The sequence below is a fragment of the Ranitomeya variabilis genome, chromosome 5 (assembly GCF_051348905.1).
Source record: "Ranitomeya variabilis isolate aRanVar5 chromosome 5, aRanVar5.hap1, whole genome shotgun sequence".
In the NCBI taxonomy this organism is placed as follows: Eukaryota; Metazoa; Chordata; class Amphibia; order Anura; family Dendrobatidae; genus Ranitomeya; species Ranitomeya variabilis.
Window position 1 is genome coordinate 284,869,421 of NC_135236.1, and position 24,434 is coordinate 284,893,854.

A 24,434-nucleotide genomic window follows, 5' to 3' on the forward strand; every position below is an offset into this window, starting at 1 on the left:
GTGGTGTGCTTTCGTTACAGTATTTTTAAACGGGACGGTGAATGCCACCCTTGCTCCTTTTTCTCACGGACATTGCCTGAATTTTTTTTCCTTGGTGGGCACCCAAGATCCCAGGGGCAGTACATCCAGCTTTCCCTGTGAGGACTGACACAGTTGGCAACAGGTATATCAGCAGTGCAGATTACTTTGTTTTTTTTCACGTGTTCATCAATTACAATAAGGTATTAGCACTCATCAGGCCATATGCTCATTGAAGAGAACAGTGTAGTTGCTTGTGTATAGTCATGGCCAACAGTAGTCTGCAGCTGATTCATTGACTTCTATAGTAGAATTTTGTGGGCATGCTCTTTGACTTGTGCAGAGGTTATTGTAAAAGATGAGGAAGCAAGCGAGCTGTGACCATCATAATTATGAATGGTAGGTCCTGTGTTATCTACTGTATATAAAGGTGATATTTGTTATTTTAATCCTGCCTGTAATTATATGAGATGTCTGCTAAAAAGTGATCTGTACAGAAATAGAGTTATCAGTCTAATATTATGCTCATTAGCTAGTTTGAAAGTAGTTTGAATTTAGTAATTAAAAAAAAAAACAACAATCGTAATATGGACAGTTAAAACAATATATGAATATAAATTTATTGAAAAGCACTTAAAGCATAAACTTGATTAAACAATATGTAATTTTATTATGCAAGATTCTCTATAATAAATATAGCTAATACATAGAAAAAAAAGTTTAAAAGACCACAATATAACTATTTATCCATACTAATTAACAATATACCATATATACTCATGTGTTAAACACAGAATACCCAAAATGATCCACAGAATTATATAAATCCAAAGAATATTCTTAATAAATCCAAGTAGAACCGTGGTCAGGATATGCTGTGAAATATTACTAGTGGGAACCACTGTAGTAGAGAAGTGAGTACCAAACCACCATGGATAGGAGACCACCAGAAAATAAATGAACTTGGGAATAAATAAAAAAATAGGCCTTTATTTATAGAATTGGCAACAATTACATACAGCAAAATTTATATATGGTTTTTAAAATAAGTAAAAAGTACATATGACTTGTTCGCAAGGTCAGGAATTAAAATATACTCAATTTAAACACCCCCAGTACAATATCTCCTTTCACACTATGCATATCATAAGATGCAAAGGTTACAATTTTAAGTGTTACAATCAAAAAAGAAGAACCGTGAATAAAAATTATATAAAATAGATTATGTGCAAAAATACAATTACATTTTATAGCGCTGTGCAAATAGTGCAAAAAAGTGCATGATAGCAGAGGATTAAACAACCCAATGATGTGAAATGTCCACATGTGCCGGCCTATATTCAGGCTAAACAATAAGTAACCATATGCTCATAGGAGATAGCACAGCAATATATATGAAAATTTTTTTCCTATATATATACACTGTGTTCCAAAGTATTATGCAAATCATATTTCCTCATATTTTCTCTAAATTACCTATCTGAATTGCAGTCATTGTTATTTTCCAGTCATCTACTATTCTAGTATAATTGCAATGTTTTGGAACAAACTGCGTATGAAAACAGTATCTTTTTTAAAAAAAAATAAACACTCAAAATGCATGTTCCAAATTATTATGCACAGCAGAGTTTTCAACCTTTTTTATATTTTGAACAAAAAAATGGTAAATTGTGAAGTTATAAGCATTATCAGCTTATTACAAAATGAAATCAAACAGTTTTCTAGTGAAAACTTTATTCTAGGTGATGTTACATTTGCACATAGGACCCCTTGTTCGAAAGAAGCTTCTGAACTCTCTTGTCCATTGAATTTGTCAGTTTTTGGATGGTTTCTGCTTCAATTGTTTTGCATGTGGACAGAATACCCTCCCAGAGCTGTTGCTTAGATGTGAACTGCCTCCCGCCATCATAGACACTCCTTTTGATGATGCTCCAGAGGTTCTCAATGGGGTTGAGGTCAGGGGAAGATGGTGGCTACACCATAAGTTTGTCCTCTTTTATGTCCATAGCAGCCAGAGATGCAGATGTGTTTTTTGCAGCATGAGACGGTGCATTATCATGCATGAAAATGATCTTGCTGCGGAAAGCATGGTTCTTCCTCTTGAACCATGACAGGAAGTGTTGTTTTAGAAACTCCACATAGATTATGGAGTTCATCATTACCCCTTCAGGGATCATAAAGGGGCCGACAATCTCTCTCCCCATGATTCCAGCCCAAAACATTACTCCGCCTCCTCCTTGTTGGCGCCTTAGCCGTGTTTTCATGGGGTGTCCATCCTCCACTCCATCCATCTGGACCATTGAGCGTTGCACGGCACTCATCCGTGAACAAAACAGTTTGGAAGTCAGTCTTCATGTATCCTTTGGCCCACTGGAGCCGTTTCTGCTTGTTGTAGTGGATAGAGGTGGTCGACAGGATGGCTTACGCACAGCTGCAAACCTCTGAAGGACCCTGCATCTTGTTGTTCTGGGGACGTTGGAGGCACCAGCAGCTTCAAAAACTTGTCTGCTGCTATGACAAGGCATTTTTGCAGCTCCTCTTTTAACCTTACGCAATTGCCTGTTGGAAAGAGTCCTCAATTTTTCTTTATCAGCACATACACGTGTGTGCTGGGAATCAGCTACATACTTCTTGATTGTGCGATGATCACGATGAAGTGTCTTGGCAATGTTGATTGTAGTCATGCCTTGACCTAAATACTCCACAATTTACTAATTTTGGAGGACAAAGAGTCAAAAAAGTGGCCCAAAAGGTAACATTAACACATGTTTATTAATAATTCAACTTGCATAAAAGCACGTACATAGCACATATAAAAAAGACTTCATTTTATGAAAAAGTGAATTGTGACTGTGTCCATTGGTGCAACCAATACACCAGGTTCACAGATCAGGGCACGACTGTAATAATAGTATAAGTTATATGTTGCAACAGCAAGTAACAGTGAACTCCATATATGTGTGGAAAGTTAGATCTGATGCATGGTAGCTAGAGTAAATATTAGCAGCTAGTAATAGTGCTGACCATATTTGTCATGAATCCCCAATGGCTAGGGATAGCACAGGACAAGCAAAGTATAACAAATATCGGACGAGCTCTAGGGTGATGGAACCTGGGCTGACCGCTGCCCTACGCCTGACAAACGCAACTAGAGATAGCCAGGGAGCGTGCCTACGTTGGTTCTAGACGCCACGCACCAGCCTAAGAGCTAACTAGTACTGCAGAGAAAACAAAGACCTCACTTGCCTCCAGAGGAATTAACCCCAAAGGTATAGTTGCCCCCCACATGTATTGACGGTGAAATGAGAGGAAGGCACACACATAGAGATGATGTATATAGCTTTAGCAAATAGAGGCCCGCTGAAAACTAGAAAGCAGAATGATACAAAAGGGGACTGAGCGGTCAGCAAAAAACCCTAATCAAAAAAACCATCCTGAGATTACAAGAACCCATGTGCCAACTCATGGCACATGGGGAGAACCTCAGTCCACTAGAGCAACCAGCTAGCATAGAGACATTCTAAGCAAGCTGGACCAAAAACCCAAACAACTGAAAATCAGCACTTAGCTTATCCTGAAAGATCTGGGAGCAGGTAGGCAGGAACCAAACAGAGCACATCTGAACACATTGATAGCCGGCAAGGGAAATGACAGAAAGGCCAGGTAAAATAGGAAACACCCAGCCTCTGATGGACAGGTGGAAACCAAAGGCCGCAACCCACCAAAGTCACCCAGTACCAGCAGTAACCACCAGAGGGAGCCCACAAACAGAATCCACAACAGTACCCCCCCCTTGAGGAGGGGTCACCGAACCCTCACGAGAACCCCCAGGGCGATCAGGGTGAGCTCTATGGAAGGCGCGGACCAAATCAGTCGCATGAACATCGGAGGCGACCACCCAGGAATTATCCTCCTGACCATAACCCTTCCACTTAACCAAATACTGGAGTTTGCGTCTGGAAACACGAGAATCCAAGATCTTTTCAACAACATACTCCAATTCTCCCTCCACCAGCACCGGAGCAGGAGGCTCGACCGAAGGAACAACGGGCACCTCATACCTCCGCAACAACGACCGATGGAACACATTATGAATAGCAAGCGATGCTGGGAGATCCAAACGAAAAGATACAGGGTTAAGAATCTCCGAGATCCTATAAGGACCGATGAACCGAGGCTTGAACTTAGGAGAAGAGACCTTCATAGGGACAAAACGAGAAGACAACCACACCAAGTCCCCAACAAGAAGTCGGGGACCCACGCGGCGACGGCGATTAGCAAACTGCTGAGTCTTCTCCTGAGATAACTTCAAATTGTCCACCACCTGATTCCAAATCTGATGTAGCCTGTCCACCACCACGTCCACTCCAGGACAATCCGAAGATTCCCCCTGACCAGAGGAAAAACGAGGATGAAACCCCGAATTACAAAAAAAAGGAGAAACCAACGTGGCAGAACTAGCCCGATTATTAAGAGCAAATTCGGCCAGTGGCAAAAAAGCAACCCAGTCATCCTGATCAGCAGAAACAAAACACCTCAAATAAGTTTCCAAGGTCTGATTAGTTCGCTCCGTCTGGCCATTCGTCTGAGGATGGAATGCAGACGAGAAAGACAAATCAATGCCCATCTTGGCACAAAACGTCCGCCAAAATCTAGACACAAACTGGGATCCCCTGTCAGAAACGATATTCTCCGGAATCCCATGCAAACGAACCACGTTCTGAAAAAACAAAGGAACCAACTCAGAGGAGGAGGGCAACTTAGGCAAGGGCACCAAATGAACCATCTTAGAAAAGCGGTCACACACAACCCAGATAACGGACATTTTCTGTGAAACCGGGAGATCAGAAATAAAATCCATGGAAATGTGCGTCCAAGGCCTCTTCGGGATGGGCAATGATAACAACAACCCACTAGCCCGTGAACAGCAAGGCTTAGCTCGAGCACACACTTCACAAGACTGCACAAAGGTACGCACATCCCTAGACAAGGAAGGCCACCAAAAAGACCTGGCCACCAAGTCTCTTGTACCAAATATTCCAGGATGACCAGCTAACACAGAAGAATGGACCTCGGAGATGACTCTACTGGTCCAATCATCCGGAACAAACAGTCTTTCTGGTGGACATCGATCCGGTTTATCCACCTGAAACTCCTGCAATGCGCGTCGCAAGTCTGGGGATACGGCGGACAATATTACCCCATCCCTAAGGATACCAGCAGGCCCAGTGTCTCCAGGAGAGTCAGGCACAAAACTCCTGGAAAGAGCATCTGCCTTCACATTCTTTGAACCTGGCAGGTATGAAACCACGAAATTGAAACGAGAAAAAAATAACGACCAACGAGCCTGTCTAGGATTCAAACGCCTGGCAGACTCAAGGTAAATGAGATTCTTGTGATCAGTCAAGACCACCACGCGATGTTTAGCACCCTCAAGCCAATGACGCCACTCCTGAAATGCCCACTTCATGGCCAAAAGCTCCCGATTACCCACATCATAATTGCGCTCGGCGGGCGAGAATTTTCTAGAGAAGAAAGCACATGGCTTCATCACCGAACCATTAGAACTTCTCTGTAACAAAACCGCCCCCGCTCCAATCTCGGAAGCATCAACCTCCACCTGAAAAGGAAGTGAAACATCTGGTTGACACAACACAGGAGCAGAAGAAAACCGGCGCTTAAGTTCCCAAAAGGCCTCCACGGCCGCAGGAGACCAATCAGCAATATCAGCACCCTTTTTAGTCAAATCAGTCAAAGGTTTAACAATACTGGAAAAATTAGCAATGAACCGACGATAAAAATTAGCAAACCCCAAGAACTTCTGAAGGCTCTTAACAGATGTAGGTTGTGTCCAGTCACAAATAGCCTGAACCTTAACGGGATCCATCTCAATAGTAGAAGGAGAAAAAATGTACCCCAAAAAAGAAATCTTCTGGACTCCGAAGAGACACTTTGAGCCCTTCACAAACAGAGAATTGGCCCGCAAAACCTGAAACACCTTCCTGACCTGTAGAACATGAGACTCCCAGTCATCAGAAAACACCAAAATATCATCCAAATACACAATCATAAACTTATCCAGATATTCACGGAAAATATTGTGCATAAAGGACTGAAAGACTGACGGAGCATTGGAGAGTCCAAAAGGCATTACCAAATACTCAAAATGGCCCTCAGGCGTATTAAATGCGGTTTTCCACTCATCACCCTGTTTTATCCGCAGCAGATTATACGCACCACGAAGATCTATTTTAGTGAACCACCTAGCCCCCTTAATGCGAGCAAACAAATCAGTAAATAATGGCAATGGATACTGGTATTTGACTGTAATCTTATTCAGAAGGCGATAATCTATACAAGGCCTCAGGGAACCATCTTTTTTTGCCACGAAAAAAAAACCTGCTCCCAGAGGGGACGAAGATGGACGAATATGTCCCTTTTCCAAGGACTCCTTAATATAATTCCGCATAGCAGTATGCTCTGGCAGTGACAGATTAAATAAACGACCCTTAGGGAACTTACTGCCAGGAATCAATTCTATAGCACAGTCACACTCTCTATGAGGAGGGAGCGAATTGAGCTTAGGCTCCTCAAAAACATCCCTATAATCCGACAAAAACGCAGGGATCTCCGAAGGAGTAGATGAAGCGATAGAAATCGGAGGTGCATCATCATGAACCCCCTGACATCCCCAGCTTAGCACAGACATTGTTTTCCAGTCCAGGACAGGATTATGAGTGTGTAACCATGGCAGACCAAGCACTAGTACATCATGTAAATTATACAGTACAAGGAAGCGAATCACCTCCTGATGAACGGGAGTCATGCGCATGGTCACTTGTGTCCAATACTGCGGTTTATTAATAGCCAATGGTGTAGAATCAATTCCTTTCAGAGGAATAGGAACTTCCAGAGGCTCTAGACTAAAACCGCAGCGTTTAGCAAATGACCAATCCATAAGACTCAGGGCAGCGCCTGAATCCACATAGGCATCGACGGAAATGGAAGACAGTGAAAAAATCAGAGTCACAGACAAAATTAACTTAGACTGCAGAGTATCAATGGCAAAAGATTTATCAACTCTTTTTGTGCGTTTAGAGCATGCTGATATAACATGAGCTGAATTACCACAATAAAAACACAAACCATTTTTCCGCCTATAATTTTGCCGTTCACTTCTGGACTGAATTCTATCACATTGCATAGTCTCAGGTGCCTGTTCAGAAGACACCGCCAACTGGTGCACGGGTTTGCGCTCCCGTAAACGCCGATCAATCTGAATGGCCATAGCCATAGACTCATTCAGACCTGTAGGCGCAGGGAACCCCACCATAATATCCTTAATGGCCTCAGAAAGACCATTTCTGAAGTTTGCAGCCAGGGCGCACTCATTCCACTGAGTAAGCACCGACCATTTCCGAAATTTCTGACAATATATTTCCGCTTCATCATGCCCCTGAGAGAGGGCTAATAAAGCCTTTTCAGCCTGAATCTCTAGGTTAGGTTCCTCATAGAGCAATCCCAATGCCAGAAAAAACGCATCCACACTGAGCAATGCAGGATCCCCTGGTGCCAATGCAAATGCCCAATTCTGAGGGTCGCCCCGTAGGAACGATATAACAATCTTGACCTGTTGAGCAGGGTCTCCAGAGGAGCGAGATTTCAAAGAGAGAAACAATTTACAATTGTTCCTGAAATTCAGGAAGGTAGATCTATCTCCAGAAAAAAACTCTGGAATAGGAATTCTAGGTTCAGACATGGGAGTGTGAACAACGAAATCCTGTATGTTTTGAACCTTTGCCGCGAGATTACTCAGGCTGGAAGCCAAACTCTGGACATCCATGATAAACAGCTAAGATCAGAGCCATTCAAGGGTTAAGAGGAGGTAAGAAGCAGCTAGACAGCAATTAAGGGCTAGGCAGCAAAACTCTGAAGGGGAAAAAAAAAAAAAAAAAATTTCCCTTGAACACTTCTTTTTCTCCTGCTTCAGCCCAAACAATTAACACTTTGTGGGCCGGCTATACTGTCATGAATCCCCAATGGCTAGGGATAGCACAGGACAAGCAAAGTATAACAAATATCGGACGAGCTCTAGGGTGATGGAACCTGGGCTGACCGCTGCCCTACGCCTGACAAACGCAACTAGAGATAGCCAGGGAGCGTGCCTACGTTGGTTCTAGACGCCACGCACCAGCCTAAGAGCTAACTAGTACTGCAGAGAAAACAAAGACCTCACTTGCCTCCAGAGGAATTAACCCCAAAGGTATAGTTGCCCCCCACATGTATTGACGGTGAAATGAGAGGAAGGCACACACATAGAGATGATGTATATAGCTTTAGCAAATAGAGGCCCGCTGAAAACTAGAAAGCAGAATGATACAAAAGGGGGCTGAGCGGTCAGCAAAAAACCCTAATCAAAAAAACCATCCTGAGATTACAAGAACCCATGTGCCAACTCATGGCACATGGGGAGAACCTCAGTCCACTAGAGCAACCAGCTAGCATAGAGACATTCTAAGCAAGCTGGACCAAAAACCCAAACAACTGAAAATCAGCACTTAGCTTATCCTGAAAGATCTGGGAGCAGGTAGGCAGGAACCAAACAGAGCACATCTGAACACATTGATAGCCGGCAAGGGAAATGACAGAAAGGCCAGGTAAAATAGGAAACACCCAGCCTCTGATGGACAGGTGGAAACCAAAGGCCGCAACCCACCAAAGTCACCCAGTACCAGCAGTAACCACCAGAGGGAGCCCACAAACAGAATCCACAACACATATTACCATACATACATATATGCTTTACAACATATAGGGCATAAGAGTATAAAAACTAGTTACCCATCAGAGTTCAGGTGCGCCCATCTGGATCCTGGATGTGTACCCCAACGCGCGTTTCGCGTCTGTGTATAACCGCTTCCTCAGGGGGCGTGGCTAATACGGGATCCCAATCTAGTATATATCATGACCAAATCCGGTCATGTGACCAACAGGTGCATTAACGTGGAACGCAGAAAATACGTCATCGCTGTGTTCCAAGCCTCAGATTCAGTAGCAGGACCTGGTCATGTGAGCGGGTCAGCGCCACGCCCACACCACACAACACAGGATCGCCGCCGAAAAAGGAGCCCGGAACAGCAGAAGATGCATTCCCACGTATAAAGTGACTTGGTGCTAGTGAGGTAATTGGTTCAGTGCAGTAATTGAAACATACTAAGAGCCTAAAAATATTTAGGCATTAAGACAATAGTGCGCATGCGTGAGTAATAATTTACATAAAAACATGCATAATAGTCTAGTATGTTCCCTAGCTCAACCCGTGTCCACAATGTCGAGACACGGAACATCCCTAGGAACAAACCGTGCATGTTAAAGTGCTGTGAGTGCGCTAGACCGTGATAAATAAAGTCTTGCTTACTTCACTACGTATAATATTAAACTAATTACATAACTATAACTCACACAATAGAAAAAGAAAAGGAAAAACCAAAACCCTAAAAATACACTGCGGTCATAACTACTATGAATCTACCCAAAAACCAAATATAGAGGATATATATCTAGACATGAGGGTATTATGCATATCACATCACATGAATACAACACTTTTAAATAGATATACAAATATTGGAGAGGAAATTATATTATCAATATATGTTATATATGAACAACCAGTCCATTTTCATTTATCAGTCTTCTCCTCTTCCAAGTAGTAAGTGATGTTCTCATCCATATATTTTCTCTCCCCATGTATCCTCCCGGCATGGATAGTCATGTGAAAAACTGACCGAAGGTATGAACACACTAAAATAACAAGATCAGAAACACCGAATTAAAAACTGACGGTAAGTAACAGAGACAAAAGGATGGAAAAATGACCCCGGACACTGAGCTTAAAGAAAGGAAGAAAATCCATGTGCCTCATTCAGGCCCCTAGGTATCATGGTTCCGAGAATGTTAATCCAGCGGCACTCACGTTGTGCTAGAATGCGCTTGACATCACCACCTCTGATGCCACAGGAAACATGATCAATCCCACGTGCCATGAAGGATTTGGGGTTGTAATCATGAAACTGTCTATAGTGCCGTGGTATGGTCTTCAATTTCAAGGGTTCCTTCTCACCTCTAGCCGCCATTATGTCGCGCACATGTTCGCGTATTCGCGTACCCAGACGGCGAGAGGTGAGCCCAACATATATTTTGGGACAACTGCACACAGCATAATATATAACCTGCGTAGTATTGCAGGTTATATGATAATTGATTTTGAAAGTCCTTGCTCTATCGACAGATTCAAAGGTGGTAATGCGACTGATGTTAGAACATGAGACGCAACTGCCACACGGAAAGCAACCCCTTGGTGGTCCACCTGATCCAAAACTGACACAACTAAATGATGTCTTTTGTGACGATCCTGGTGCATCCCTGATGGGCAGTGGCAGAGACAAACAAGAAATATTCAAGCAATTGAAGGATCACCTTAATAAACGCTTACGAATATGGTGGAACCGGGCATTTTTGAACAAATATTTGGAGAAAGGTCTTATACCTAGGGGACTCAGGGTGCAGGTATTTCCCTCCTTTGAAGTGGACGATGTCGTTTTCAAACAGAAATGGGAGGCACTGGCCACAGGGTGCTCCAGAGGTTTCATGGAGCTTTTGGCCCAAAATAATCAGATGAATTTGGAGATCCTGGATAAGAATATTGAGGAGCTTCAGACCAAATTAAAGCAGGATCTACCCAGTGAAACCCTGACCCAATTCAATGCAGAGTTGGAAACTGAATTTGCTAAGTGGGAGAAGTGCATCTGTGAAAACAAGGCTAGGAAATTCCAAAGAGATATGAGTGACCATCAATCTAACACCACCTACAGATGGAATAGGAGGGGAAATCAGTCCAGGGGATCCTCCCGCGCCAGATCTGCCTCCTCAGTGTCAATTGCATCCAGTGAGGAATCAAATAAAACACAATCAAGGTTCTACGATTTACGTAACACTGGTTTCAATAGTGAGAGAAATGGTGGGAGATGTGAAAACCTCCAGAGTAATCAGCAGAACAAAAAAGACAAGAAAGGTCTTGAGGTAATTAACCTTTCCCATCACGTCCTCACGACTGACCAGCTGGATGTGCTCCAAAGGGGTTTAACATTCTCCCCCACTAACAGATTTGATCTTTTCACAGCCACCAAAGACCTATACCTATTCTCAAGAAAATTAATTCTTAAGAAATTATTTGAGAAAGGTGGCCAGGAACCTGTTAGCAATGACATGGAGAGGGAGGCACTGATGGCGCTGGAGGACCTTCTGGATGAACAGACATCTGGCACAGTAAGTACCTTTCCACGTGATTGTCGACCTAGGTCTACCACGTTTCCCTCCTTGTCCCTGTGCCCTGCAGTGGAGATCTTTACGAGGATGGTGATCCAAGATTTCCAGCATATATCCACCAGGCGCAGACATGACAATTTAACAGCTAACCAAAGACTAGCCCTTGAACAACTTAGGAGCTATGATGATTTGGTAATCAAACCAGCGGACAAGGGGGAAAACGTGGTCCTTTGGCCTAGCGTCCTCTATGAAAAAGAGGCATCCAAGCATCTTAGGGATAAAGAGACATATAAAAAACTTGACTTTAATCCAGTCATTAAATTTTCTCTTGAGTTGGAGAGGATTTTGACTGATGCTCATGATAGGGGTATTATACCTAAGCGTGTTTTAGATGGCCTACTAACCAAATTCCCCAAAATTCCAACACTCTATTTTATACCCAAGATACACAAAGATCCCATTGACCCACCAGGCCGTCCGATAGTCTCTGGCATAGGGGGTTTGAGTGATCCCATTTGTAAATTTGTGGACTATTATCTAAAACCTTTGGTTGAATCGCTCCCCTCCTATGCCAGGGACACGTCGGACGTCCTCCGTCGGATCAATGGGATTCAATTGGAACCTGATATGTACCTTGTTACGGCAGATATACAATCCTTGTATACCTGTATTGGTATTCATTCATATAGAGCACTCTTATACAATATTGTGTTGCTCAACTGTTGAGCTTTAATTAAATGGGTGTTACCAACGTTATTTTTTCATATAGAGCATCCTTATATAACACCTCGCTTTTTGGGCGATGCTATTTGGTCAATTGTATGTGATTCCTATATAACCTCTTATACAACATCATTTATAACATCTTGTAGCTTTATTGATGGTGTTTAGCTAATGGTATGGAGTTAATATGACTCATATAAGCATTCTTATATAACACCTGTTCTAGTTATCTGTGCATTGCCATTTTTTTGGGCAGTTTTTTCTTATTAAGATATCTGTCCCAATAACTTGTTCACTAATGTGGCTTATTTAGCACATATATTATTCCGTCAGGTGTACATATTGATTGTATAAGTATCCAGATGCCCCCACAAGTTATATGCGCTTTATTGTATAATACCCCTTACATAATTGTATGGTACTCCTCCTTATTTGGCCACCATTGTGTAATCGCTCCTTTGTTGCTGCGGTGATAACTATATCTGATTTTTACCTGGTTTGCCCACCGCAAATTTTCCACCAACTAGGCGTTTAGTTGCCATGGCTATAACAACATCCGGTTATTACCGGATGGGGTTTTTTACCGCTTATTGGTAGTACCTGTCAGTATGTGTACTTACCAGTATCGATTGCCCACTGGCAATGTAAGCTGGTTATAATGATCCTTGCCTAATTATACTATGTCACTGCATTTCGCTAATGTATCGCTGTTTGGGTACTCTCCGGTAGCGGCGCTTTGTTTTGTCACCTTGGCAACGATGATACTCATCTCCTCCGGAAGTTTCTCTTTCCTCACTCGCTTATACCGGCAACTTATTTTGTATGTTTACTAAATGAACTTTTACACCCGAGGATATACCAGCGATATTCGCTTAGAAAGGAATGTTGTTATCATTGCCGATCTCTTTATTTAGCATTTTTTGTTAGCGTATTGTGGCAACAGTTAGCGCACCATGGTAACAGTCACTTCCGGTGACTGCGGGTCACTCGCTTATACTGGCAACTTATTTTGTATGTTCACTAAATGAACTTTTACACCCGAGGATATACCAGCGATGTTCGCTTAGAAAGGAATGTTGTTATCATTGCCGATCTCTTTATTTAGCAATTTTTGCTAGCGTATTGTGGCAACAGTTAGCGCACCATGGTAACAGTCACTTCCGGTGACTGCGGGAAATGATCCTCTGAGTGTAATCATGGAGCTTTATGGTGTGCTCAAGTAAGCAAAAGGGCATCGGTTGGACAATATGCGTTCATGATGGGACATACCCTGCAATTGCTCGTTTTATGAATCAATTTCTAGTGCTTTTTAAGCAGTATTGCACATTATCTCTGACCCCTTAGACCGGCACATCGGTCACATGATCCCTATTTTATAGGAGATTGGTTATTTTCAGCCCCATTGCACACTATATAATCGTAAGGTAATGGTTCCTCCCACTCTCTGCAGTCCAGCATAGAGGGTGGCAGCTCTATCTTTAGCACTGAAGCACTTTATCTCCCAGCAAGCTAGTCCCCTGATGATCCTGCTTGCAAAGAAACGCGTTGGGACCTTCTAACAGGGAGAGTGCAGGGCTTGTTATATTGCAGGGGTAGTTGTGGACTGTCCTTGTAAGGGCAGGAGTTCGGGGATTGAGATTAATATTAGCCCCACAGGGATTGACAGGGAATTGTCTCCTGAAGTCGTGCGATAAAACGGACTTGTTCATAGAAGCACTACTGGGGCCTTGGCTATCTTATCCTCGACAACTATTGGTGAGATTGTTCCATAATTATTTATTCTCCCAATTATTTGTACCCCTCCTTTATCATTTTCAGTACATGATTGACTGCTAATATTAATGCAACCAGGGTATCTGCTTATTTGTTGAGTACTTTACAAGTACCACTGGTTTATGCTGATTTTGTCTCTATACCTGGTCCCTTGGTTTAAAACACTGGAACACTGGACTATTGCCAGTGCCCTGACGTTTATCCATTAGTGTTTATCTTTGTATGGTACACAACTTTGAATATATCTAGTGGTACCTTTTTATTGACACGTTTTTGGTGACATTTGTTTATTTCTTAACTATATATATTTATTAAAAGTTATGTTTTAATTCCTGCTTGAGCTATGTTCCCCAAATTTTGGTAGGATCATGTGATTTATCACGTCAAACTATTTATTGCTGTTTTTGTATACCTGTATTGGCCACAATGATGGCTTGGAGGCGGTCCGCTTCTTCCTGGATGCCAGCAACTGGGATGGTGCTATTTGTGACTTGATTATGGAACTGTTGTCATTCGTACTGACCAAAAACTTTTTTGTGTTCAAGGACACTTTTTATTTGCAGCAGCGTGGCACTGCCATGGGCGCGGCCTGTGCGCCCTCCTTCGCCAACCTCTTCCTAGGATTTTGGGAAAGGGGTGTTTTTGGTGGGGGTGGGCCGCAGGCCGCGGACCATGTGCAGTGCTGGCTGCGTTACATTGATGACCTGTTCATTATATGGCAGGGGTCCGAGAACACTCTTCATCAGTTCATGCAACAGTTGAATGACAACACACTCAACATCAAATTGACATATCAGGTGAGTAAGACCGAGGTGGACTTTCTTGACATCAAAATTCAGGTGGATAGTGAACTTTATTTACAGACTGATGTCTTTAGAAAGTCCACGTCGGTCAACTCCCTGTTACATGCCAGCTCAGGTCACCCACATAGTACCATCGCAGCCATCCCAGTTGGTCAGCATCTTAGGATGAGGCGGATCTGCTCCTCAGCCACTAAATTTGAGGCACAGGCAGCTGACCTTAGGGTCAGGTTCCAAGATAGGGGATACAGCAATCGAAATATAAGAAAGGGATACCGCAGGGCAAAATTCATGACGCGTGATGAGTTGCTGTGCCCTAGAGGTAATCTTAAAAAAGTATCTGAACAACAAGGTACAGTGCGTTTCATCTCCACCTTTAATGGAGAATGGGCCACGATGAGGAGGTGTCTCCAAAAACATTGGGGCATCCTCACAAGTGACCCATTATTTTCCAAATGCCTTAAAGAATATCCCTCAATGACGGCTCGAAGGAGCAGAAATTTGAGGGATCTCCTGGTGTCCAGCCACTATGTTCCCAAGGCCATGGGGTATAATTTTGGATCAGGTGGACCACCAAGGGGTTGCTTTCCGTGTGGCAGTTGCGTCTCATGTTCTAACATCAGTCGCATTACCACCTTTGAATCTGTCGATAGAGCAAGGACTTTCAAAATCAATTATCATATAACCTGCAATACTACGCAGGTTATATATTATGCTGTGTGCAGTTGTCCCAAAATATATGTTGGGCTCACCTCTCGCCGTCTGGGTACGCGAACACGCGAACATGTGCGCGACATAATGGCGGCTAGAGGTGAGAAGGAATCCTTGAAATTGAAGACCATACCACGGCACTATAGACAGTTTCATGATTGCAACCCCAAATCCTTCATGGCACGTGGGATTGATCATGTTTCCTGTGGCATCAGAGGTCACCGTCAAGCCCATTCTAGCACAACGTGAGTGCCGCTGGATTAACATTCTCGGAACCATGATACCTAGGGGCCTGAATGAGGCACATGGATTTTTTTCCTTTCTTTAAGCTCAGTGTCCGGGGTCATTTTTCCATCCTTTTGTCTCTGTTACTTACCGTCAGTTTTTAATTCGGTGTTTCTGATCTTGTTATTTTAGTGTGTTCATACCTTCGGTCAGTTTTTCACATGACTATCCATGCCGGGAGGATACATGGGGAGAGAAAATATATGGATGAGAACATCACTTACTACTTGGAAGAGGAGAAGACTGATAAATGAAAATGGACTGTGTTGTTCATATATAACATATATTGATAATATAATTTCCTCTCCAATATTTGTTTATCTATTTAAAAGTGTTGTATTCATGTGATGTGATATGCATAATACCCTCATGTCTAGATATATATCCTCTATATTTGGTTTTTGGGTAGATTCATAGTAGTTATGACCGCAGTGTATTTTTAGGGTTTTGGTTTTTCCTTTTCTTTTTCTATTGTGTGAGTTATAGTTATGTAATTAGTTTAATATTATACGTAGTGAAGTAAGCAAGACTTTATTTATCACGGTCTAGCGCACTCACAGCACTTTAACATGCACGGTTTGTTCCTAGGGATGTTCCGTGTCTCGACATTGTGGACACGGGTTGAGCTAGGGAACATACTAGACTATTATGCATGTTTTTATGTAAATTATTACTCACGCATGCGCACTATTGCCTTAATGCCTAAATATTTTTAGGCTCTTAGTATGTTTCAATTACTGCACTGAAACAATTACCTCACTAGCACCAAGTCACTTTATACGTGGGAATGCATCTTCTGCTGTTCCGGGCTCCTTTTTCGGCGGCGATCCTGTGTTGTGTGGTGTGGGCGTGGCGCCGACCCGCTCACATGACCAGGTCCTGCTACTGAATCTGAGGCTTGGAACACAGCGATGACGTATTTTCTGCGTTCCACGTTAACGCACCTGTTGGTCACATGACCGGATTTGGTCATGATATATACTAGATTGGGATCCCGTATTAGCCACGCCCCCTGAGGAAGCGGTTATACACAGACGCGAAACGCGCGTTGGGGTACACATCCAGGATCCAGACGGGCGCACCTGAACTCTGATGGGTAACTAGTTTTTATACTCTTATGCCCTATATGTTGTAAAGCATATATGTATGTATGGTAATATGGTCTGCACTATTACTAGCTGCTAATATTTACTCTAGCTACCATGCATCAGATCTAACTTTCCACACATATATGGAGTTCACTGTTACTTGCTGTTGCAACATATAACTTATACTATTATTACAATCGTGCCCTGATCTGTGAACCTGGTGTATTGGTTGCACCAATGGACAGAGTCACAATTCACTTTTTCATAAAATGAAGTCTTTTTTACATGTGCTATGTACGTGCTTTTATGCAAGTTGAATTATTAATAAACATGTGTTAGGGTATGTTTCCACGGTCAGGAAACGCTGCTTTTTTGACGCTGCGCAGAGCTGCAGCGTCAAAAAAGCAGCGTCCAGATGTTCCAGCATAGTGGAGGGGAGTTTATGAAATCCCGTCTCCACTATGCGTGGAAACCCGCACGCGGCGGCCCTGCGACTACGGACATGCTGCCCATCTTTTCAGATCGCAGCATGCCCGTACACCTTGCGGGGACGCAGCGTCCCCGCAAGGCATATCACAGGGCCCTATGGGACAGAGCGATCATCCCGGATGTGAAGAGTTAACACATCCGGCATGATCGCGTCCCAGAAAGGGGGCGGGGCTTAGCGCCGAGCGGCTTCGCCGCTGCGGCGATACCGCCGCCCCTCCGGACCGTGGAGCCATACCCTAAATGTTACCTTTTGGGCCACTTTTTTGACTCTTTGTCCTCCAAAATTAGTAATATGATTTTGAGTCGCCTTATGTTTATAAATTTACTGACGATTGTGTTAATATATACTCCACAATTTGTTGCTTCTCAGCAGCTGACACATCATTTTTCTTGCCCATTTTGGCAAAAAATGTAGGCTGCTTAATAATATGGAACAGCCTTCTTAAGTAGTCTTGCCTTTATTTGGACACACCTGCCAAACTAATTTGCACAGGTATCTGCAATTGCTTTCAGTGATATAAAGAGCCCTGACACACATCACCATCAATGAGTTTAGATGACAAACAAAAAAAATCTAACCTTATCACTCCTAAACTCTATGTGCATAATAATTTGGAACACAGTGTATACCTGGGGGGTAATAGAGACCTGGACCAGCGTGCGCCCGACGCGCGTTTCGGATGTATCTCCTTCGTCAGGGAGACGAAGGAGATACATCCGAAACGCGCGTCGGGCGCACGCTGGTCCAGGTCTCTATTACCCCCCAGTTATATATATATAAGAAAAAATTGTTCATATATATTGCTGTGCTATCTCCTATGAGCATATGGTTACTTATTGTTTAGCCTGAATATAGGCCGGCACATGTGGACATTTCACATCATTGGGTTGTTTAATCCTCTGCTATCATGCACTTTTTTGCACTATTTGCACAGCGCTATAAAATTTAATTGTATTTTTGCACATAATCTATTTTATATAATTTTTATTCACGGTTCTTCTTTTTTGATTGTAACACTTAAAATTGTAACCTTTGCATCTTATGATATGCATAGTGTGAAAGGAGATATTGTACTGGGGGTGTTGAAATTGAGTATATTTTAATTCCTGACCTTGCGAACAAGTCATATGTACTTTTTACTTATTTTAAAAACCATATATAAATTTTGCTGTATGTAATTGTTGCCAATTCTATAAATAAAGGCCTATTTTTTTATTTATTCCCAAGTTCATTTATTCTCTGGTTGTCTCCTATCCATGGTGGTTTGGTACTCACATATATACTCATGTATAAGCCGACCCGAGTGTAACCCGAGGTACCTAATTTTGCTACGAAAAGCTGGTAAAACTTATTGACTCTAGTATAAGTATGCATTGTCACCTCATCCCTATCCTGGTATGCATGGTTCGTCATCCCCATCCTTGTCTGTATGGCTCCTTATCCACATCCTTATCTGCATGGCTCCTTATCCCCATCCTCGTCTGCATGGCTCCTTATCCCCATCCTCGTCTGCATGGCTCCTTATTCCCATCTTCGTCTGCATGGCTCTTTATCCCCACCCTTATCTGCATGGCTCCTTATCCCCATGTTTGTATGCATGGCTCCTCATCCCTGTCCCGGTATGCATGGTTCCTCATCCCTGTCCTTGCATGCTTGTCACCCATGAGAAAAGCATAAAAAAAGAAACATTCTACTTACCTTCCCTGCGTGCCCTTGCAGCATCTTGTCCTGGTGCTGCCCCTGAGGCTGAGAGATCACGTGTCCCCGCTCATTAAGGGAATGAATATTCACCTCTCACCATGCCTATGGGAGTGGAGAGAGGTGAATATTCATAACTCTAAAGTAGCATGCACTGTGGTTGTAACCGTGCTTGCTATAAGAGAAATGAATATTCACTTCCAGCACAGTGACTATTAATTTCTCTTTAGCAGCGGGCACAGGTTTTATCCGCAGCAGCCGGTTCCCTCCTCCTGTGACCCGCTGCTCTGCCGCTGCCACTCCCCCTCTGTCTTCTGGGAAAATGAGTTGTGTATTAGCCGAGGGGGGGCGTTTTCGCCACATAAAAATGTGCTGAACAACTCGGCTTATACACAAATATATATGGTAAATGTAATGCTATGCTGAAGTAACAAAAGATCATGTTATTGCGTTTATACCATACGTAAGGCCGGTTTCACACATCCTGATAATTCCGGTACCAGAAAAACTGGTACCGGAGATGTCAGTGTCTTTTTGTGTAATACTTGTGACACACATGTGGCAACCGTGTGCTGTCTGTGTGACGCATCAGAACCACGTGCACGACACCAGAGAAGCAGCGGTACAGTTAGCACTGTTACCTGGCATCGGGTGCTGAAGGCAGCTCTCATCATTCTCCCCTACACTGCTGGCGATCAGCGCGAGCAGGGGAGAATAAAGAGAGTTATATTCAACTAATAACAGTGACAGTAGGCAGCGGCTGATGGGATTATTACTCCTATCAGCCTTCACCTGCTGCTGCTAATAACACAGAGCAGGTGGCGGATGATGGGAGCATTCATCACTCACCGCCTGCGCTATAAATAAATAAATTACAAAACTGGTATGGGTTCCCCTCTATTTTCTATAACAAGCCAGGCAAAATTCACAGCTAGGGCCTGCAACGCTCAGCTGTCAGCTTCAGCAAGGCTGGTTATCAAGAATAGAGGGGTCCCTAAGCTATTTTTTTTACATTATTTAAATAATTAATTTAAAAAAAAATGATGTGGGGTACCCCCTATTTTTGACAACCAGCCTTGCTAAAGCTGACAGCTGAGGGTTGGTATTTTCAGACTGGTAAGGGGCCATGGATATTGACCCCGCTAGTCTAAAAATAGCAGACCGCAGCCACCCAGAAGAGCACATCTATTAGATTTCCCAATTCTGGCGCTTTACCCAGTTCTTCCCACTTGCCCTGTAGTGGTGGCAAGTGCAGTTCATATTTGTGGGGTTGATGTCACCTTTGAAAATGTCTGGTGACATCAAGCCCACGGCTTGATCCTAAAGATATAGATATCTATATATATAATTGTCTAAGGGGTACTTCCGTCTTTGGAAATTCTGTGTCACTGATTGGTCTCTCCAGCTGCCTGTCATGGCTGTCGCGACCAATCAGCGACAGGCACAGTCCGATTAGTCCCTCCCTACTCCCCTGCAGTCAGTGCCCGGCGCCCGCTCTATACTTCCCTCCGGTCACTGCTCACACAGGGTTAATGCCAGCGGTAACGGACCGCGTTATGCCGCGGGTAATGCACTCCGTTACCGCTGCTATTAACCCTGTGTGTCCCCAACTTTTTACCTATGCAGCATCAATAGTAAAAAGATCTAATGTTAAAAATAATAAAAAAAACAAAAAACCTGCTATTCTCAACTTCCGTCATCCGACGATGCGCTCGCGCCTGCCGTCATCTTCCGATCCCAGAGATGCATTGCGAAATTACCCAGAAGACTTAGCGGTCTTGCGAGACCGCTAAGTCACCTGGGTAATTTCGCAATGCGTCCTGGGAACGGAAGATGGCGGCAGGCAAGAGCGCATCGCCAGAGCTTCGCTGGATCCCGACGGGTGAGTAGATAACTATTTTTTATTTTAATTATTTTTTTTTAACAGGGATATGGTGCCCACACTGCTCAATACTATGTGGGCTGTGTTATATACTACGTGGGCTGTGTTATATACTACATGGGCAGTGTTATATACTGCGTGGGATGTGTTATATACTGCATGGGCTGTGCTATATACTATGTGCCCTGTGTTATATACTGCGTGGCCTGTGTTATATACTATGTCGCCTGTGTGCCTGTGTTATATACTGCATGGCTGCTATATATTGCGTGGGCTGTGTTATATACTGTTTGGGCTGTGTTATGTACTGCGTGGCCACTGTTATATACAGTGTGTCCTGTATTAACGCATCGGCTATTCTACAATATGTATGTATGTATATAGCAGCCACATAGTATATAGCACAGGCCACGTAGTATTTGTCTGCTATATACTACATGGCTCCTATATACTACGTGGTCTGTGCTATATACTATGTGGCTGCTATATACATACATACATACATATTCTAGAATACCCGATGCGTTAGAATAGGGCCACCATCTAGTATGGTAAATAAAGACATAGCACATAGCAAGTATAAAGTCTGTTAGTTGAAATAAAACAAAAACACACTTTTCCATTTTTATTTAAAAATAACAAGCACAGTTGTAATCACTTAATGCCTAATTCTACAGAATCCCTCATCTCCTGTAATAAAATGAAAATAAAAAAAAATAATATCCCTCACCTCTCCATTGTTCTGTCCCACAATGTACGGTAATCCCTGTCTGGGGGATAAATAGTTTTCAACCTGGATGGTGCGAAGATGTGACCGTCCAGGCTGAAAACCACTGGTGAATAAGCTGCTGCGAACGCAGCATCATTGACCATTGGTGACATCATTGAGGTTACCGCCGGTCAGTGAGGCTGCATTTCCAGCCGGGCTGAACTGCAGTGACCTCAGCACTGTGGGAAAAAGTCAGTGATGAGGTCACCGCAGTTCAAATTCAGCGACTTCACCACAGATCACGGTGAGAAATTCACCAGCCTGAGAATACAAGCACCCAGCTGTCAGCTTTAGCAAGGCTGGTTGTTTTTTTAAATTATTTTTATAACTAAAAAAAAACAGTGTATGGACCGCTCTATTCTTGATAACCAGTCTTGTTGAAGCTGACAGCTGAGGGTTGCAGCCCCCAGCTGTGAGTTTGTGGCACAGAAAGTACAAGAGAACACACGCCAATTTTTTTTATTTATTTACTTAGAGTGCAGGCGGCTGGTGATGAATACTCTAATCAGCCAATGCTTCTCTCACCGTTATTAGCGGCAGTAGGTGTAGACTGATGGGAGTAATAGTCCCATCAGCCGCCGCCTGCTCTCATTGTTATCACTTGAATATAATGTTCATCATTCTCCTCTGCTCATGCTGATCACCGGCAGAGCAGGGAAGAATGATGAAAGGCGTCTTCAGCACCCAGTGCCTGGGAACAGCACTTACTGTACTGCTGCTTTTCAGGTGCCGCGACATGTCATACGGATGACATCCCAGTGTGTCATCTGTGTGCACTTGTACGAGACGTTTTGCAGCCCGTGCTGCCGGTTAAAAACGGACATGTCTATGTGTATGTCACACGTATACAAGGTCAGTGGAAACAAAATGACATGTGTACAGCAACAAATATTTTAATGTGTCTACGTGATTGTAATTGTCTCCGGTACATGTGAAAACTGTCACCACACCTACTGGACACACTGACTTGTGAGGCAGGCCTACATGTAGACCTGCAAACATTCACTTTCCAAAGAAGAACAAAAGACTAAAAACCAGCTGCGCATTGTAATTACCTCTGTGTCTACTTAGCACAATCATTCACTATTTCCGCAGCTCCTCCACAGGTGATTCTGAAAAACATCACTGGTGACCAGTATAATGTCACTGCACAGTGTTCACTGCAAGAATTCTATCCGGAGCAAGTGAACGTCTCCTTTAACGCGACTTGTGGAAGTGTCCAGGATCTGGAGAACTCTGTACTTACAAGAAATGCTGATGGAACATATGATGCCAGCTATATGTATCTGGTGAATGTCTATTACTGCACCAGTAATATAATAGGTACCTGTGCAGTAGAACATCAAACTGGCAGGTTTAATATTTCAACTGTACTCCTAGAAGAAAGACCAGGTAAATTATATCAAATGTTTATTGCTTTATATTTTATACATGGATGTAAATGAAAAGTCTGAAATAAATAGTAATAACCGTTTAACCCCTTCTAAATTCATTCAATTCAGCTTTTGCATATTGAATTGTTAAACATTTCAGGATTAATCTTTTATAAATAGGTCAAATTTTGTCCCCGTTAATTTGTTTTTTCATTCTTACCTTCCAAAAGCAATCATGTATTAGTTTTATTCTGCAGGTCAGTACGATTATGATGATTCCGTTATTTTTTGTTGTTGTTTGACTTTTTTTTTTTATGTTTTGTTTCATATTGGAAAGCTATATACAGTATCTTGGTACTGTGTTAGCCAGTAGATAGAAAAATATATAGAATTGAGAGTCCTCAGTGGTTGATACCGTTTAATTGCTAACTTAACTCCTTTACCACCAAGGGTGGTTTGCACGTTAATGACCGGGCCAATTTTTACAATTCTGACCACTGTCCCTTTATGAGGTTATAACTCTGGAATACTTCAACGTATCCCAGTGAATCTGACACTGTTTTCTCGTGACATATTGTACTTAATTGTTAGTGGTAAAATTTCTTTGATTTTACCTGCATTTATTTGTGAAAAAAAACGGAAATTTGGCAAAAATTTTGAAAATTTCGCAATTTTCCAATCACAGAGTTATGTCACACAAAATACTTAATAAGTAACATTTCCCACATGTCTACTTTACATCAGCACAATTTTGGAACCAACATTTTTTTTTGTTAGGGAGTTATAAGGGTTAAAAGTTGACCAGCAATTTCTCATTTTTACAGAAAATACCCAAGTGTGACACCATTCTAAAAACTGCACCCCTCAAGGTGCAACACATTCAAGAAGTTTATTAACGCTTCAGGTATTTCACAGGAATTTTTGTAATGTTTAAAAAAAAAAAAATGAACATTTAACTTTTTTTCACAACAAATTAACTTTAGCTCCAATTTGTTTTATTTTACCAAGGGTACCAGGAGAAATTGGAAGGCCAAAAGTTGTTGTGCAATTTGTGCTGAGTACGCTGATACCCCCCCCATATGTGGGAGAAAACTACTGTTTGGGCGCATGGCAGAGCTCGGAAGGGAAGGAGTGCCGTTTGGAATGCAGACTTAGATGGAATGGTCTGCAGGCATCACATTGCGTTTGCAGAGCCCCTGATGTACCTGAACAGTAGAAACCCCCCACAAGTGAACCCATATTGGAAACTAGACCCCCCCCCAAGGAACTTATCTAGATGTGTTATGAGAACTTTGAACCCCCAAGTGTTTCACTGCAGTTTATAATGTAGAGCTATGAAAATAAAAATTATTTTTTTTTCACAAAAATTATTTTTTAGCCCCCAGTTTTGAAATTTCCCAAGAGTAACAGGAGAAATTGGACCACAAAAGTTGTTGTCCAATTTGTCCTGAGTACGCTGATACCCCATATGTGGGAGAAAACTACTGTTTGGGCGC

General features: G+C 42.7%; 1 protein-coding gene across 1 annotated transcript in view; it reads left to right on the plus strand.

Annotated features, from left to right (window-relative positions):
• The window catches only part of LOC143773618 (uncharacterized), a 152,790-nt gene that overhangs the window by 28,059 nt on the left and 100,297 nt on the right, over nt 1–24,434 (plus strand). The window contains exon 3 of the mRNA XM_077261015.1: nt 22,661–22,957. Coding sequence (XP_077117130.1) covers nt 22,661–22,957 — 297 coding nt within the window. The remainder of the gene's footprint in view (nt 1–22,660; nt 22,958–24,434) is intronic.